Source organism: Scyliorhinus canicula, chromosome 17 (genome assembly GCF_902713615.1).
Source record: "Scyliorhinus canicula chromosome 17, sScyCan1.1, whole genome shotgun sequence".
Taxonomy (NCBI): domain Eukaryota; kingdom Metazoa; phylum Chordata; class Chondrichthyes; order Carcharhiniformes; family Scyliorhinidae; genus Scyliorhinus; species Scyliorhinus canicula.
The window spans coordinates 1,089,231-1,107,539 of NC_052162.1; the positions used below are offsets into that span (position 1 = coordinate 1,089,231).

The 18,309-nt window shown below is 49.0% G+C and overlaps 1 protein-coding gene across 1 annotated transcript in view; it reads left to right on the forward strand.

The window, feature by feature from the left end:
- Positions 1-449: 449 nt before the first annotated feature.
- gpc4 (glypican 4) overlaps positions 450-18,309 on the forward strand; it is a 297,220-nt gene continuing 279,360 nt past the window's right edge. The window contains exon 1 of the mRNA XM_038774482.1: positions 450-1,113. Within this exon, the coding sequence (XP_038630410.1) occupies positions 957-1,113 (157 nt within the window). The 5' untranslated portion in view covers positions 450-956. The remainder of the gene's footprint in view (positions 1,114-18,309) is intronic.

Genomic DNA, 18,309 nt, shown 5'->3' on the forward strand with positions numbered 1-18,309 from the left:
CATTCTCTCTCTCTCTGCTCCATTCTCTCTCTCTGCTCCATTCTCTCTCTGCTCCATTCTCTCTCTCTGCTCCATTCTCTCTCTCTCTCTGCTCTATTCTCTCTCTCTCTCTGCTCCATTCTCTCTCTCTCTCTGCTCTATTCTCTCTCTCTCTCTGCCCCATTCTCTCTCTCTCTGCTCTATTCTCTCTCTCTCTCTCTCTGCTCCATTCTCTCTCTCTCTCTCTGCTCCATTCTCTCTCTCTCTCTGCTCCATTCTCTCTCTCTCTCTGCTCCATATTCTCTCTGTGTTTCTGCTCCTTTTGTTCCACCGGTGAATGAGCCGCTTTATCCCAACTTTCATTCACATAACTTTGCAATTGACCCCTCCCCGCGCCCAGTGTCCAATCAGATCCGCGGATGGGCGGATTGACGTGCCGAGCTGACCAATTGGGCCGCGGGAAAGTTTATCCCGAGAGTCGGGGCCGCGGCAGAAAGTTGGGAGTTGGAGCGGAATCCAGACCCGGGAACCAGGAATCCCGCCCGCAGCGCGAATCCAGACCCGGGAACCAGGAATCCCGCCAGCAGCGCGAATCCAGACCCGGGAATCCCGCCTGCACCGGGAATCCAGACCCGGGAACCGGGAATCCCGCCTGCACCGCGAATCGGACCCGGGAATCCCAATCCGGGAACCGCGATCCGGACCCGGGAAACCCAATCCGGGAACCGCGAATCCGGACCCGTGAATCCAGCCCACACCGGGAATCCGGGAACCGCGAATCCGGACCCGGGAAACCCGCACCGGGAATCCGGACCAGGGAATCCAGCGGCTGCCCCGCGCCCGGCCCGGTCTCCGCCGCCGGGAGCAGCTGATGGACTCGGGATCGCTGCTAGCGGAGCGGCGGTGCTGAGCTCCCGGCCCCGGGCCGCGTGTTGCTGCCGCTCTTTGTGCCCCGGCTCCCGGATCGCGGCCCCGCCATGTCCCTGCTCCCCGCCGCCGCTCTGTTGCTGCTGCTCTGCGGCTCCGCCCGCCCCCAGCCCGGCTGCTCCATGTTGCTGAAAGGTACCGATCCCGGGAATGCCGGACACCCAGACAGCGGGACAGAGACAGACAGTCCCCCCCGGGGGGCAGAGGGTAAGTGCGGCCGGGGGGGGACACTGCCTGTAAATCACAGCAAAGACACTGTTGGGGAGAGAGGCAGATCCACTGGGAGAGAGATCCACTGGGAGAGGGGTATGGCAGATCCACTTGGAGGGAGATCCACTGGGAGAGGGGTATGGCAGATCCACTGGGAGGGAGATCCACTGGGAGAGGGGTATGGCAGATCCAGTGGGAGGGTGATCCACTGGGAGAGGGGTATGGCAGATCCACTGGGAGGGAGATCCACTGGGAGAGGGGTGAGGGAGATCCACTGGGAGAGGGGTATGGCAGATCCAGTGGGAGGGTGATCCACTGGGAGAGGGGTATGGCAGATCCAGTGGGAGGGTGATCCACTGGGAGAGGGGTGAGGGAGATCCACTGGGAGAGGGGTATGGCAGATCCAGTGGGAGGGTGATCCACTGGGAGAGGGGTATGGAAGATCCACTGGGAGGGAGATCCCTTGGTCTGTTTTAAAAGCCAGCGATTTAGCCCAGTGTGCTAAACCAGCCCCACTGGGAGATTTCCCCCCCCACTGGGAGAGAGATCCACTGGGAGAGGGGTATGGGAGATCCACTGGGAGAGGGATCCACTAGGAGAGGTGTATGGGAGAACCATTGTTAAGAGAGGGCTGGAGAGATCCACTGGGAGAGGGGTATGGAAGATCCACTGGGAGAGAGATCCACTGGGAGAGGGGATGGGAGAACCATTGCGGGGAGAGGGTTGGGGCGGTCCACTGGAGGAGAGGGGGTATCCACTGGGCAGTTAGATCGAGATACACTGGGGAGAGAGGAAGAAGCACTGGGGAGGGATGAGGGTGGGTGGAGAAGCAGTGGGGAGGGAGGGACAATGACGGGATGGCATTGAGGGGGATGGGGAATGTGGGGGGTTGCTGGGTGGGGAGGTGCTGGGGATTCTGGAGGGGGTGCAAGGGAGAGCATGGGGGGGGAAGACTCGGGAAGGGGAATGATTCAGGAGGGTGAGGGGAAGACTGGGGAGGTTGAGGGGAAAGGGACTGGGGAGGGTGCGTTGCGTGGGGCAGGAGGGTGGGAGTCTGAGGGGGGTCTTGCGTGTGTGGGAGGGGGCTGAGGGACTGGAGGTGTAGGGAGGAGGCAACGAACAGGGTGGTGGGATGCTGCAGTGATGTATTGGGAAGGCGAGTGAGGGCTTGTTCAAGGAGTGAATCGGTGATCTGCGAAGAATGGGACCTGGACTCCAGGCAATTGTTTTCTTTCCCCTTGTTCTGTCCAGGTGAAGTGCGGATGAGGTGAGATAAGGAGCAGAGCTGTTGTGCTGTTCCTCCATCGCTTTGATGGTCTCGGTGGTGTTGGTGTAGATTCCAACCCCTTCCTTCATTTTACTTTGTCAAATGAAAAATAATCATTGATTCTATAGCTAACTGATTGCTCCTTTCCATGTAAAGACACATAGATACATCGATATAGAGAAGAGAGGAGGAAGCCATTTGGCCCTTCGAGCCTGCTCCACCATTTATCACGATCATGACTGACCATCCAACTCAATAGCCTCATCCTGCTTTCTCCCCATATCCTTTGATCCCATTCGCCCCAAGTGCTCTTTCCAGCTGCCTCTTGAATATATTCAATATTTTAGCATCAACTACTTCCTGTGGTAATGAATTCCACAGGCTCACCACTCTTTGTGTGAAGAAATGTCTCCTCATTTCTGTCTGAAGTGGTTTACCCTGAATCCTCAGACTGTGACCCCTGGTCTGGACACACCTATCATTGGTAACATCTTCCCTGCATCTCCCCTGTCTAGTCCTGTTAGAATTTTATATGTCTATGAGATCCCCCCTCATTCTTCTGAACTCCAGCGAGAACAATCCCAACCTAGTCAATCTCTCCTCACATGACTGTCCCCCCATCCCCAGAGTCAGTCTGGTAAACATCTACTGTTTCTAATGGTATGTTGAAGGAAACAGACACCTCTTGATCTTTGCAATGATGGCGATTAAGTTGAGTATGGTTGATTTAGCACTATAGGCTGTAGTTGATCAGTTTTGATGTTGAGAGTACAATGAAAGGTTTTCCTTACAGTAAGCTCAATTGAACTCTGACTCAAGCTTGGCAACTTTAGTTCCTCCAGGGATGGTGGGGGGATTGCAGGGTGAAGGGGTTTATGGTGTGTCATTTTTGTACTTCTGTATAAGTGACCTATCTGGATATTTCTGCTGTTGTCTATACCTGTGTGTTTATGATTGTTACCCCATGCCAATTTTTAATTGATAGCATGTTCATTGCTTTTCAAATAATGGGAAAGACTGAGCATTGAACGGTGTCTTTAGATCGTTAACCTGACCTCTATTTCTTCTGTCATTGTGAGGCAGACTGGCTAGCACAGGCAGCAGTTGTCCACAGATTGTACCGATACACATATGGAATGCTGCATGTGTTTCTTCCCAGTGATACATCATAGTGCATGGGAATCCCTCCAAATTCCTGGATTGTTAAACCAAGTAAAACCAAACTTCATCATTGTAGATTATGCAGATATACTTGGTGTTTGCAAGCCATTTTTCTTGACAATTCAACCAGGTTTATTGGTACTAACTTAGGTAATAACATTTGTGGACAAGTCTGCCTGGCAGTTTGAAAAAATCATAGATGAGTTCAAACATGTTTAATCACTGCATCTTAACATTCATCATAAAGCATTTATACAAGAAATTGTTCATCGGTAGCTGGCTGCAGGAAATGCTGGTGAATGTAATTAGCCCCAAACTATTTTCTCCTTTTTGTTTCATCTTTCTTTCCCTCCATCCCAGGCCTGTTGCTTTATTTCTTGTTTGAATGGCCAAATGGGTTGCATTCTCCCCATGAACAAAAGACTTGGCTATTTTGCTTGAGTCCTTCAGGGACCACCAAGATCTTCAACTTCTGCAATGTAATTCCACAGCACTTCAACAATAACAAAAATGCATGACTGAATTGCCAAAAAATTTCAGAATGTGTGAGCATTGAATTGTGTCTCGGCTGCTGTCGACACAGGCTAGTTCTTGTGCTGTCTGCACCAACGCAGCCCCATAACACAGGCTAGTTCTTGTGCTGTCTGCACCAACGCAGCCCCATAACACAGGTCAGTCTGCTGCTGTCTGTACCAACGCAGCCGCATAACACAGGCCAGTTCTGCTGCTTTCTGCACCAACGCAGCCCCATAACACAGGTCAGTCTGCTGCTGTCTGCACCAAAGCAGCCCCATAACACAGGCCAGTTCTGCTGCTGTCTGCACCAACGCAGCCCCATAGGTCAGTCTGCTGCTGTCTGCACCAACGCAGCCCCATAACACAGGCCAGTTCTGCTGCTGTCTGCACCAATGCAACCCCATAACACAGGTCAGTCTGCTGCTGTCTGCACCAAGGCAGCCCCATCATATTACTGGGATGGTGGTTGAGGATTGTTTTTCAATTCATATGACCAACTCCAATTTTCTTTTTGAAAGGACAACTTGGTAATGTTTTTCACACGTACATAGACATGTTCTGCACTGTATCTGCACTGCATTGTGCTCCATTTGAATGAGTTGGTCCTTGTTTGATGCTAACTTGGGAATGTTGGGCTAAGTTACCAGTGACAGCCAATGCTATTTTACAGTGCAGAGTTAAGCACACTTCGTGCAAACTAAGCGACTGAGCTGAGATTGATGGAGAGAGTTTGGATGGAAGGTACGTCCCTGCCATGTCTTGAAGGAGGCAGATAGTTCCTGGAATTTATTGCCCAGGAGGCTAATTAATCAATGCTTGTGTGTCTGTTCTTCATTGGTAATCTCTCCTTTTCCTATTTCCCTACCATTTTTCCTATATTTCTTCTGAAATCCATATGTTCCAATGTTGTTAAATCTTTTGCCTCACTGTATAGCTCCCTACCATAAAAGGTTTAAAGAACAAAGAAAAGTACAGTAAGATGTCTTACAACACCAGGTTAAAGTCCAACATGTTTGTTTCAAACACTAGGTTTCGGAGCACTGCTCCTTCCTCAGGTAAATCACCTGTGCTCACCCCAGTCCAACGCCGGCATCTCCACATCAAAGAAAAGTACAGCACAGGAACAGGCCTGTGCCGACCATGCTGCCCATCTAAACTAAAATCTTCTGCACTTCCGGTGTCCGTATCCCTCTATTCCCATCCTGTTCATGTATTTAAGTTCATTGCATAATGCTCTGCACAGAAGTTTCTTATTTGTCATTCATTCTTTTTAATGTTAATTCTCAGTCCAAAGTTTCCTGCAAATTCCTCAATCAATGCAAACAATCATTTACTGTTTATTCTTTAAATGTTTGAAATGTGTCCTCTACTCCAATTAGGCCTTCCTTCATACTTAGTCTTGTAGAAATGAATTGTTACTGTCCCCTGTTCGTGGTTCTCCTTCTAACAATTAACTTTATAATCCTTGTTGGCATCATTCTCAAACTTGCAGTGGTATATTTTTGCCGATCAGTGGCTCAAATTGCTGGTTTGCCTTGTCCATGACATAATTTGTGTGCAATTTTAAAAAAATGTTTTGCTGCAGCAGTTAATGGCTGAACAATCGGTTTTGGAACATAGGAAATAGGAGCAGACCACTCGGCCCATCAAGCCTGCTCTGCTGTTCAAACAGATCATGGTTGAACATCTACCTCAATGCTATTTTCCCCAAAATCTCCCTTGATATTATTAGCATCCAGAAATTTATTGATTTCTATCTTGAACATGTTCATGTTCAATTGAGCTTCAAGTGAATTGCAAAGATTTACCACCCTCTGGCTGAAAGGATTCTGCTTCATCTTAGTCTTAAATGGCCTGCCCCTTATTCTGAGGCTATGTCCCCTGGCTCTGCACTCAAAAGCCAGGGGAAATATCCTATCCATATCTACCCTGTCACACCCTGTAAGAACTTTGTAAGTTGGTTGAAGATGTAGAGAATGGGGATAGGGTGGGGTATTCGGCCGAGACAGAGTGCTCTTTCAGCAGCTAGTGCAGACTCCTTTTTCAAAAATCAATTTAGTGTACCCAATTACTTTATTCCCAATTAAGGGGCAATTTAGTGTGGCCAATCCACCTAACCTGCACATCTTTTGGGTTTTGGGGGTGAAACCCATGCAGACATGTGGAGAATGTGCAAACTCCACACGGACAGTGACCCAGGGCTGGGATTCAAACCCGGGTCTTCAGTGCCGTAGTCCTAGTGTAAATCACTGCGCCATATACCACCCACCCTAGTGCAGACTCAATGGGCCGAATAGCCTCCTTCTGCACTGTTCAATGGCCCCACCTCCTCAATCTCTCATTAGTCAATTTTTGGGGATTGGTCTGGTGAATGTCAGTTGCCATTCCATGCCAAGAATATCTGCCGTTAGACAAAGAGACCAAAACTGCACACAAAGATTAAATCACATGGGGTCAGGGGTGAACTAGCTGGATGGAGTCATAACTGGCTTGGCCATAGAAGACAGAGGGTAGCAGTGGAAGGGTGTTTTTACGAATGGAGGTATGTAACTAGTGGTGTAACTATGGTAAGTATGTAACTAGTGGTGTTAGTATGTAACTGGGACCTCTGCTGTTTGTAATATATATAAATGACTTGGAAGAAAATGTAGCGGGTCTGATTAGAAAGTTTACGGATGATACTAAGATTGTCGGAGTTGCGGATAGTGATGAAGATTGTCAGAGAATACAACAGGATATAGATAGGCTGAAAAATTGGGCAGAGAAATGGCAGATGGAATTTAACCCGGACAAATGTGAGGTGATGCATTTTGGTCGATCCAATTCAGGTGGGAACTATAAAATAAGTGGCAGAACCATCAGGAGCATAGAGACCCAGAGAGATGTGGGCGTGCAGGTCCACAGATCCTTAAACGTGGCAGCACAGGTGGAAATGGTGGTAAAGAAAGGTGTCTGCCTTCAGAGGACAGGGTATCAAGTATAAAAGCTTGAAAATTATGTTAAAGTTACATAGGACATTGGTTAGGCCACATTTGGAATACTGTGTCTAATTCTGGTCACCGCACTACCAGAAGAATGTGGAGGCTTTGGAGAGAGTACAGAAGGTTTACCAGGATGTTGCCTGGTATGGAGGGTATTAGCTATGAGGAGAGATTGAATAAACTGGGATTGTTCTCCCTCTAGAGACGGAGGCTGAGGGGCGACCTGATAGAAGTTTATAAATTATTAGGGGTATAGATAAGGGTGGGCAGTTGGAGGCTTTTTCCCAGGGCAGAAATGACAATTACAAGGGGGCACAAGTTCGGGGGGGGGGGGGGGGGGGGGAAGGTTCAGTGGAGATGTGCGGGGGAAGTTTTTTACACAGAGGGTGGTGGTGGCCTGGAATGCACTGCCAAGTGAGGTGGTTCAGGCAGATACGTTAGTGACCTGGAAGACTTATTTGGATAGACAGATGAACAGACGGTGTATAGGATACAGGCGGTTGGTCTAGATGGAACACGTGACCGGCGCAGGCTTAGAGGGCCTAAGGGCCTGTTCCTGTGCTGTACTCTTTGTTGTTATAATATTGTAGGTGTGGTCTCACTAAGGCTCTATAAAATTGCCATAAAACATCTTTACCTCTGTAATCAAATCCTCTTGCAATGAAGGCCAACATACCATTTGCCTTTCTAATTGCTTGCTGTACCTGCATGCCAGCTTTTCATGACTCGTGTACAAGTACACCAAGGTGACAATGTTAGAAATACAGGTCCCTTTAAAAATACACCAGGTCTTTCTTGCCTCTGGAATTGAGAGCAGGTGATGCTCATTCAAGCTTGTATTTAAGATGCATCTTCAACACACTGGGAGGTAGCTCATCTGGTCTAGGGGATTGACAACCCTCGATTTTTGATGACTGCCTCTTTATGAATACTCATTTCCTTCAGTTCCTCGTTTTTACAAGTCCCTTGGAGGAATGTACATTTGTTGTAGACCTGTAATAATACTTTGAATATTAGCCATTACCTTTCTACTGCCAAACATTCAAACTAATTTTAAACTCCACAAAAGCCAACTTGCTTCATACCTTCAAAACTTCCTTTGTTCAGATTTAGGACCCTAATTTCAGAATTAATTGTATCAATTTCAAACTTAATGTAAAGTTCCATCATATTGTATCATTGTTTCCTAGTGGCTCCTTTATTAGTTAGCCCGTTCTCATTATATAATACTAAATCTAAAGTAGTCTGATCCCTCTTGATTGGTTCGTCAACGTACTACGGAAACCCGTCTCCTACATGCTTCAGGAATTCTTCCACCACAACATTAGTGATAATTAGGTTTACCCACTCTATGCAGAATTTAAATTGCCTGTTATTACTGTTTCATCCATATTACATGTAGCTCTAATTTTCTGATTTATACCATGCCCAGCATGACCACCACAGTTTGGTTGCCTGTATGCTTTGGTCCTTGCTGTATCTTCGCTCCACCAAAATGGATTCTTCTTCTTGATCCTTCGATTTCCTCCCACAGCCCCGAAGAGGGGCATGTTAGGTGGGGTTACGGGGATAGGGGAGTGGGCCTAGGTAGGTTGCTCTCAGAAGATTGGTGCAGACTCGATGGGGTGAATGGCATGTTTCTACGTTAGATAAAACCAATGAATCCCTAACGTGCAGAAAGAGGCCATTCTTTCGGCATCTCAAGCCTGCTTCACCATTGAACTAGCTGATCTTCTATCCCAACACCATTCTCCTGCACCTTCCCGTTTTACATGTTTGGTATTTAGAAAAAAGACAATTTCTGCTTTGATGACTGAGCTACTGCAGCCCTCAAATTAGAGACTTCTAAAGACCTTCTGACTGAAGAAATTCTTCCTCATCTTGATCCAAGATGACCTCTGCTTTGTTCCGAGTCTGTGACTAGATATCTCTTTAAAAAAAATTTAGAGTACCAAATTATTTTTTTTCTAATAAAGGAGCAATTTAGCGTGGTCAATCCACCTACCCTACACATCTTTGGATTGTGGGGGTGAGACCCATGCAGACACAGGGAATGTGCAAACTCAACACGGACAGTGACCTGGGGCCGAGATTGAACCCGGGTCCTCAGTGCTGTGAGGCAGCAGTGCTAACCACTGCGCCACCCTGCTGCCCGTCGTTTGTATAATGCTCCTACTCTGGTGGTGATGTTTAATTCTTCCTAGCATTCTTTACCATTAATGGGATGTTCAAAGTATTTTCCAAAGTAAAGACTGATGCAAAATATCTGTTTAACTCCTCTGCCATTTCCTTCCTCCCTATAACTATCACCCCAGATTCATTTTCTTTTTAATAGACTTAGAGTACCCAATTATTCTTTTTCAAATTAAGGGGCAATTTAGCATTGCCAATTCACCTACCCTGCACATCTTTTTGGGTTGTGGGTGTGAGACCCATGCAGACACGGAGAGAATGTGCAAACATCACACAGACATTGACCCGTAAGATCATAAGACACTGGTCAGAATTAGTCAAAGAACAAAGAAAAGTACAGCACAGGAACAGGCCCTTCGGCCCTCCAAGCCCATGCCAACCATGCTGTCCGTCTAAACCAAAATCTTCTACACTTCCTGGGTCTGTATCCCTCTATCCCCATCCTATTCATGTATTTGTCAAGATGCCCCTTAAATGTCACAATCGTCCCTGCTTCCACCACCTCCTCCGGCAGCGAGTTCCAGGCACCCACTACCCTCTGTGTAAAAAAACTTGCCTCGAAAATCTCCTCTAAACCTTGCCCCTTAAACCAATGCACCCTAGTAATTGACCCCTCTACCCTGGGGAAAAGCCTCTGACTATCCACTCTGTCTATGCCCTTCATAATTTTGTAGACCTCTATCAGGTCGCCCCTCAACCTCTGTCGTTCCAGTGAGAACAAACCGAGTTTATTCAACTGCTCGGCATAGCTAATGCCCTCCATACCAGGCAACATCCTGGTAAATCTCTTCTGCACCCTCTCTAAAACCTCCACATCCTTCTGGTCGTGTGGCGACCAGAATTGAACACTATACTCCAAGTGTGGCCTAACTAAGGTTCTGTACAGCTGCAACATGACTTGCCAATTCTTATACTCAATGCCCCAACCAATGAAGGCAAGCATGCCGTATGCCTTCTTGACTACCTTCTCCACCTGTGTTGCCCCTTTCAGTGACCTGTGGACCTGTACACCTAGATCTCTCTGACTGTCAATACTCTTGACGGTTCTACCATTCACTGTATATTCCCAACTTGCATTAGACCTTTCAAAATGCATTACCTCATATTTGTCCGGATTAAACTCCATCTGCCATCTCTCCGCCCAAGTCTCCAAATGATCTAAATCCTGCTGTATCCTCTGACAGTCCTCATCGCTGTCCGCAATTCCACCTACCTTTGTGTCGTCTGCAAACGTACTAATCAGACCAGTTACATTTTCCTCCAAATCATTTATATAGACTACGAACAGCAAAGGTCCCAGCACTGATCCCTGCGGAACACCACTAGTCACAGCCCTACAATCAGAAAAGCACCCTGCCATTGCTACTCTCTGCCTTCTATGACCTAGCCAGTTCTGTATCCACCTTGCCAGCTCACCCCTGATCCCGTGTGACTTCACTTTTGTACCAGTCTGCATGAGGGACCTTGTCAAAGGCCTTACTGAAGTCCATATAGACAACATTCACTGCCCTACCTGCATCAATCATCTTTGTGACCTCCTCGAAAAACTCTTATCAAGTTAGTGAGACACGACCTCCCCGTCACAAAACCATGCTGCCTCTGACTAAGACATCCATTTGCTTCCAAATGGGAGTAGGTGGGCAGCAGGGTAGCACAGTGGATAGCATTGTGGCTTCACAGTTCCAGGGTCCCAGGTTCGATTCCCGGCTGGGTCACTGTCTGTACGGAGTCTGCACGTTCTCCCCGTGTCTGCGTGGGTTTCCTCCGGGTGCTCCAGTTTCCTCCCACAGTCCAAAGACGTGCAGGTTAGGTGGTTTGGCCATGCTAAATTGCTCTTAGTATCCAAAAAATGTTTAGGAGGGGTTATTGGGTTATGGGGATAGGGTGGAAGTGAGGGCTTAAGTGGGTCGATGCAGACTCGATGGGCTAAACCCTTCTGCACTGTATGTTCTATGTAATCTGTCTAATCCTGTCTCGAAGAATTCGCTCCAGTAATGTCCCTACCACTGACGTAAGGCTCACTGGCCTGTAGTTCCCTGGATTATCCTTGCTACCCTTCTTAAACAAAGGAACAACATTGACTATTCTCCAGTCCTCCGGCACTTCACCTGAAGACAGTGAGGATCCAAAGATTTTTGTCAAGGCCTCGGTAATTTTCTCTCTAGTCTCCTTCAGTATTCTGGGGTAGATCCCATCAGGCCCTGGGGACTTATCTACCGTAATATTTTTCAAGACGCCCAACACTTCGTCTTTTTGGATCTCAATGTGACCCAGGCTATCTGCACACCCTTGTCGAGACTCAACATCCACCAATTCCTTCTCTTTGGTGAATACTGATGCAAAGTATTCATTTAGTACCTCGCCCATTTCCTCTGGCTCCACACATAGATTCCCTTGCCTGTCCTTCAGTGGGCCAACCTTTCCCTGGCTACCCTCTTGCTTTTTATGTACATGTAAAAAGCCGTGGGATTTTCCTTAACCCTATTTGCCAATGACTTTTCGTGACCTCTTCTAGCCCTCCTGACTCCTTGCTTAAGTTCCTTCCTACTTTCCTTATATTCCATACAGGCTTCGTCTGTTCCCAACCTTCTAGCCCTGACAAATGCCTCCTTTTTTTTTTGACAAGGCTGACAATATCTCTCGTTATCCAAGGTTCCCGAAATTTGCCGTATTTATCCTTCTTCCGCACAGGAACATGCCGGTCCTGAATTCCTTTCAACTAACACTTGAAAGCCTCCCACATGTCAGGTGTTGATTTACCTTCAAACATCCACCCCCCAATCTAGGTTCTTCAGTTCCTGCCTAATATTGTTATAATTAGCCTTCCCCCAATTTAGCACATACACCTGAGGACCACTCTTATCCTTGTCCACTAGCACTTTAAAACTTAATGAATTATGGTCACTGTTCCCGAAATGTTCCCCTACTGAAACTTCTACCACCTGACGGGCTCATTCCCCAATACCAGGTCCAGTACAGCCCCTTCCCTAGCTGGACTGTCTACATATTGTTTTAAGAAGCCCTCCTGGATGCTCCTTACAAACTCTGCCCTGTCCAAGCCCCTAGCACTAAGTGAGTCCCACTCAATATTGGGGAAGTTAAAGTCTCCCATCACAACAACCCTGTTGTTTTTACTCCTTTCCAAAATCTGTCTACCTATCTGCTCCTCTATCTCCTGCTGGCTGTTGGGAGGTCTGTTGTAAACCCCAACATTGTGACTGCACCCTTCTTATTCCTGATCTCTACCCATATAGCCTCGCTGCCCTCTGAGGTGTCCTCCCGTAGTACAACTGTGATATTCTCCCAAACCAGTAGGGCAACTCTGCCACCCCTTTAACATCCCCCTCTATCCCGTCTGAAACATCTAAATCCTGGAACGTTTGATGTGTTGGGTAGGCTGGGTCTATGTGGCTGCGCTTGATGCAGTGTAGCGAGAGACAGACTTCCAACACTTGATGAGATGCAACACGACTTTATTTAACATCTACCTATTTTACATGTTCAACTGTGGGTTGACACTACGCTGACTTGACTGGAGACCTGAGGCTAGCCTGACCAGACTAACTGACTACCACATGGTGTTTGTACTAGCTGCTGCTCACGAACTCTGAGCGCCTCAGAGGCTGGATCCCGAGAGAGCGGGAAAACTGGTGCCCTCTGGCTTTATAGTGGTCGGATCCTGTCTGGTGATTGGCTGCTGTGTTCTGTGTGCTTACTGGTCATCCTGTGTGTCAATCACTGCCTGTCTGCACTCCATTATATACATGGATGTATATTATGACATTCCCCCTTTTGTGAAGTTTGTGTTCAGGTAATAAATATTGAGGTGCGTGTGCTTGAAGATGTGTATATGTACGTGACTATATACAGAATATGCTAAAATGGACTTGTGTACATAGGAAGGTGTTGCTCGTGCAGATATAGGGCAGATGAAGCAATAAAAACACCGATATTTACAGATGTCAAAACGATGAGGTAACAAAGTTATGCAACATTCAGTCTATAAGTTTAGTCTCTGTGGCGGGTGACGAATTCTGGTTGACCGCCTCAAGGGTGGAGCAGGGGTCGCCTGCACTTGGATAGGTTGGACTGCCGCCAATGCGGCGGGCGCAGTGGTTGGCAGGATTGCTGGTAGATCGGTGGCCCCGTGGCAGGGCGTGTCCGGAGGAAGCAGTGTGTGAGGTGGGACATCACGGTCGGGTGGTGGGCGTGGAAGTCTGCGCAGTGCCCGCCTGTTGGGTCGTAGGAAGGAGCCATCAGCCATGCGAACGAGGAACGATCTCGGGGCCACTTGCTTGACCACCACAGCTGTGGCTGACCAGCCGCCGCCAGACAGCTGTCCACGAACTCGATCAGCTGGGACCAGCTCCGTGGCATGAGCGTCGTACGTTGATTTATGTTGGGCCCGAGACTGCTGCATCTTCTGTATGACCGGGAAGTTGTCAAGGTCTGGAATGTGGATGGCTGGAACCGTTGTGTGCAGTTCATTAGAAGCTGTGCTGGAGACAACCCAGTGGATAGCGGGGTCGCTCTGTATGCCAACAGTTGCCTGAGTCTGCAGCCTTACATAATCTTTTGACGATGTGGACCCCTTTTTCGGCCTTTCCATTTGACTGTGGGTAGTGGTGGCTGGATGTTACGTGCCGAAAGTTGAATAGCTGGGCAAAATCAGACCACTCCTGGCTGTAATAACAGGGGCCATTGTCACTCATCACCGTGAGTAGTCTCCCATGTTTCCTTGCATGCCTTGATCACCGCCGCCGACGTGAGGTCAGACAGTCTGACCACTTTGGGGTAATTGGAAAAGTAGTCAACCAGGAGGACATAGTCACGCCCCTTGGTATGTAACAGGTCAACACCGACTTTGGACCATGGGGAGGTCACTAGCTCATGTTGCTGCAGAGTTTCTTTAGGTTGAGCCGGCAGAAATTTTTGACACATAGGGCAATTGAGGACCGTGTTGGCAACGTCCTGGCTGATGCCCGGCCAGTAGACTGCCTCCCGAGCTCTGCGTTGACATTTCTCGACCCCCAGGTGACCCTCGTGGATTTGGCCAAGCACCATAGCTCGCATGCTCTGCGGGATCACAATTCTGTCAAGCTTCATGAGGATGCCGTCTACCACCGTCAGATCATTGTAAAACTGGGGACACTGCCCCTTCTGCCAGCCATTCGTGAGGTGCTGCATCACCTGCTGGAGCAGAGGATCCCTGGCCGGTTCCTCACGAATTTGAATGACCCTCTCATCAGAGGCCGGAAAGTTGGAGGCACAGAATTGCACTCGCGCGTCTATTTGACAGACAATATCAGTCTGCTCACACGGTGTGGTGACAGATCTGGAAAGTGCATCTGCAACAATGAGCTCTTTGCCCGGGGTGTACACCAGTTCAAAATCGTAGCGGCGTAGCTTGAGAAGGATGCGTTGTAACCGTGGCATCATGTCATTCGAGGTCTTTTTGGATGATGTGAACCAATGGCCTGTGGTCCGTCTCGACCGTGAATTTAGGGAGGCCAAACACATAGTCGTGGAACTTGTCGATTCCCGTTAGGAGGCCCAGGCATTCCTTCTCAATCTGAGCGTACTGTTGCTCAGTGAGCGTCATGGCTCTGGAGGCATATGCAACCGGGGCCCAGGAGGAGGAGTCATCCCGTTGGAGGAGCACCACCACAATACCGTCGTGGCTCGCGTCAGTGGATATTTTTGTCTCCTTGGCGGGGTCGAAAAATGCCAGCACCGGGGCTTTGGTGAGTTTTGCCCTCAGCTCACGCCATTTCTTCTCATGAGTGGGCAGCCACTGGAAATCCGTCGACTTTCTGACGAGATGGTGGAGGGCTGTGGTGTGGGACGCTATGTTGGGAATGAACTTCCCAAGGAAGTTGACCATCCCCAGAAAGCGGAGGACCGCCTTCTTGTCCTCTGGGGTCTTCATGGCGTTGATCGCCGAAACATTTGTCAGCATCTGGCCGCCCGCCTTGCTGCGAGATGTGGTCACCAAGAAATTTGATTTCTGATTGACTGAATGAGCATTTGGCCCTGTTGAGCTGGAGACCATGCTCGGGGATCCTGTGGAATACCCGCTTGAGGCAATCGATGTGTTCTTGAGGAGTTGTGGACCAGATTATGACATCGTCGACGTACACTAGCGACCCCTCGATGCCCTCCATCATCTGTGATATGTGGTGAAATACCTCTGAGGCAGAGATGATGCCAAAGGGCATTCGGTTGTAGCAGTAGTGACCGAACGGGGTAGTGAATGTGCACAGCTTGCGACTGGACGCGTCCAAGTGTTTTTTGCCAGAACCCCTTGGAGGCGTCCAGCTTAGTAAAGAATTTTGCATGAGCCATCTCGCTGGTTAACTCTTCTCGTTTTGGTATCGGGTACTGTTCCTTCATGATGTTGCGGTTTAAATCTTTGGGGTCGATACAGATTCGAAGCTCCCCTGACGGCTTCTTGACGCAAACCATGGAGCTAACCCAGTCCGTGGGTTCCATGACCGTTGATATGATGCCCATGTCCTGGAGGTCTTGCAACTGCTGCTTGAGGCAGTCCTTGAGGGGTGCCGGCACCTGACGCGGTGCGTGTACCACAGGGGTGGCGTTTGGTTTTAGCAGGATTTTGTATCGGTATGGGAGTGTGCCCATACCGTCGAGCATGCTATGGTATTGCGCTATGATGTCATCAATTTGAGCCTGGAAGTTTTCATCAGGTGAGGCCGTCGCCTGTGAGGATGACATGGTGTGGACTCGCTGAACCAGGTTTAGGAGTTTGCAGGCCCGATCACCGAGCAGGGATGCTCTGTCAGGTCCTATGATCTCAAATTGCAGCGTCGCTTTATGTGACCTATTGGAAACTCCGAGTTGGCATGAGCCACTGGCAGCAATGGCATTGCCATTATAGTCAAGGAGCTGGCAGGCCGGTGGAAGAATGCTTGGTCTGACGCAGACGGTGTCGAGATTGGATTTCGAAATGAGGTTCGCTGAAGCACTGGTGTCCAGCTTGAAACCGATGCGAGCCTTGTTAACTGGAAGGATAGCACACCACTCGTTGTCCGGATCAACGCTCAGGATTGGGAGGTGTTTCACCATCGTTGAGAGAGGCAGCGCATGCTTAGTAATGATGCCCATCCGGAATGGGGATTTGAGGCACTCGGCGTCAGGATCTGGTGGGCTGTCGGGGTCGGAGTCTGGCACGGCCTGCTGTATCGAACAGACGCTTCCGCGCCGTGGCTGGGATCGCTGGATGTTGGGCAGAGGAGCAGATCTGCAAAGGTCTGCGTAGTGGCCAAGCTTGTCACACTGTAGACAGCGTCGTGATTTTGCCGGACATTGCTGCTTTAAATGGGCGGAGCCACAATTCGGACACGTCATGGCGCCGATGTCAGCGCATTCCATGCGCCAACGCACATGCGCAGTGAGGTTGAATGACGTACGCACCTGCGCAGGCTGGTCGTTGGTCTCGCCGTCCCCTCGGTCGTGGAGAGCATGCGCTGGAGCCCGGGAAAAATGCACAAAATGTCCACTCTCATCAAGACTCAGGCCCTGCATTTTTGTGATGGCCTGCACCCGTTCTGCCTCGTGGGGGTTTAGCTTTGCCGTTTCTGCCGCCCTGATGTGGGAGTATCAGTTGTTAGCGTGCTCGTGGAGAACGCACGTTTCCATGGCGATGGTGAGGGTGAGCTGCTTGACTTTCAGGAGCTGCTGGCGAAGGGAATCGGAGTGGACCCCGAAAACGATCTGATCCCGGATCATGGAATCAGTTGTCGAGTCATAGTTACATGACTGCGCAAGGATGAGGAGATGGGTCATAAAAGACTGAAAAGGTTCATCCTTACCCTGAAGCCTGTGCTGGAAAACGTACCGTTCAAAGCTCTCATTGACCTCCATGTCGCAGTGGCTGTCCAACTTCAGCAGGACTCTTTTAAATTTCGTCTTGTCTTTGCCTTTAGCGAATGTAAGGGAGTTAGAGATGTGGCTAGCGTGGTCCCCGGCTGTGGAGAGGAAGAGTGCGATCTTCCTGGCATCCGATGCGGCCTCGAGGTCGGTGCCTCCGAGATAGAGTTGGAACTTCTGTTTGAAGATCTTCCAGTTGGCACCAAGGTTGCCGGCGATGCGGAGCTGCGGAGGAGGGCAAACGTTGTCCGTGTTACCGGATGGCTGATTGCTGGTCAACGCTGATTACCTCAAGGCGAATTCGTCAATTCTCAGCATCCAGACCTGGTACCATGATGTGTTGGGTAGGCTGGGTCTATGTGGACTGCGCTTGATGCAGTGTAGCGAGAGACAGACTTCCAACACTTGATGAGATGCAACACCATTTTATTTAACATCTAACTATTTTACATGTTCAACTGTGGATTGACATTATGCTGACTTGGCTGGAGGCCTGAGGCTAGCCTGACCAGACTAACTGACTACCACATGGTGTTTGCACTGGCTAATGCTCACAAGCTCAGACTGTCTCAGAGGCTGGATCCCGAGAGAGCAGGAAAACCGGTGCCCTCTGGCTTTATAGTGGTTGTGTCCTGTCTGGTGATTGGCTGCTGTGTTCTGTGTGCTTACTGGTCATCCTGTGTGTCAATCACTGCCTGTCTGCATCTCATTATATACATGGATTTATATTATGACAACGTTTAGCTGCCAATCCTGTCCTTCCCTCAACCAGGTCTCTGAAATGGCAACAACATCATAGTTCCAAGTACTAATCCAAGCTCTAAGTTCATCTGCCTTACCCGTAATACCTCTTGCATTAAAAAATATGCACTTCTGGCCAGCAAACCCGCTGTTTTCAGCAACATCTACCTGTCTGCTCTTCCTCCGAGCCATACTGGCCCTATTCCCTAGTTCTCCCTCAATGCTTTCACCTTCTGACCTATTGCTCTGGTGCCCACCCCCCCTGCCATACTAGTTTAAACCCTCCCGTGTGACACTAGCAAACCCCGCGGCCAGGATATTTATGCCTCTCCAGTTTAGATGTAACCCGTCCTTCTTATACAGGTCACACTTGCCCCGGAAGAGCTCCCAGTGGTCCAGATAATGGAAACCCTCCCTCCTACACCAGCTGTTTAGCCACATGTT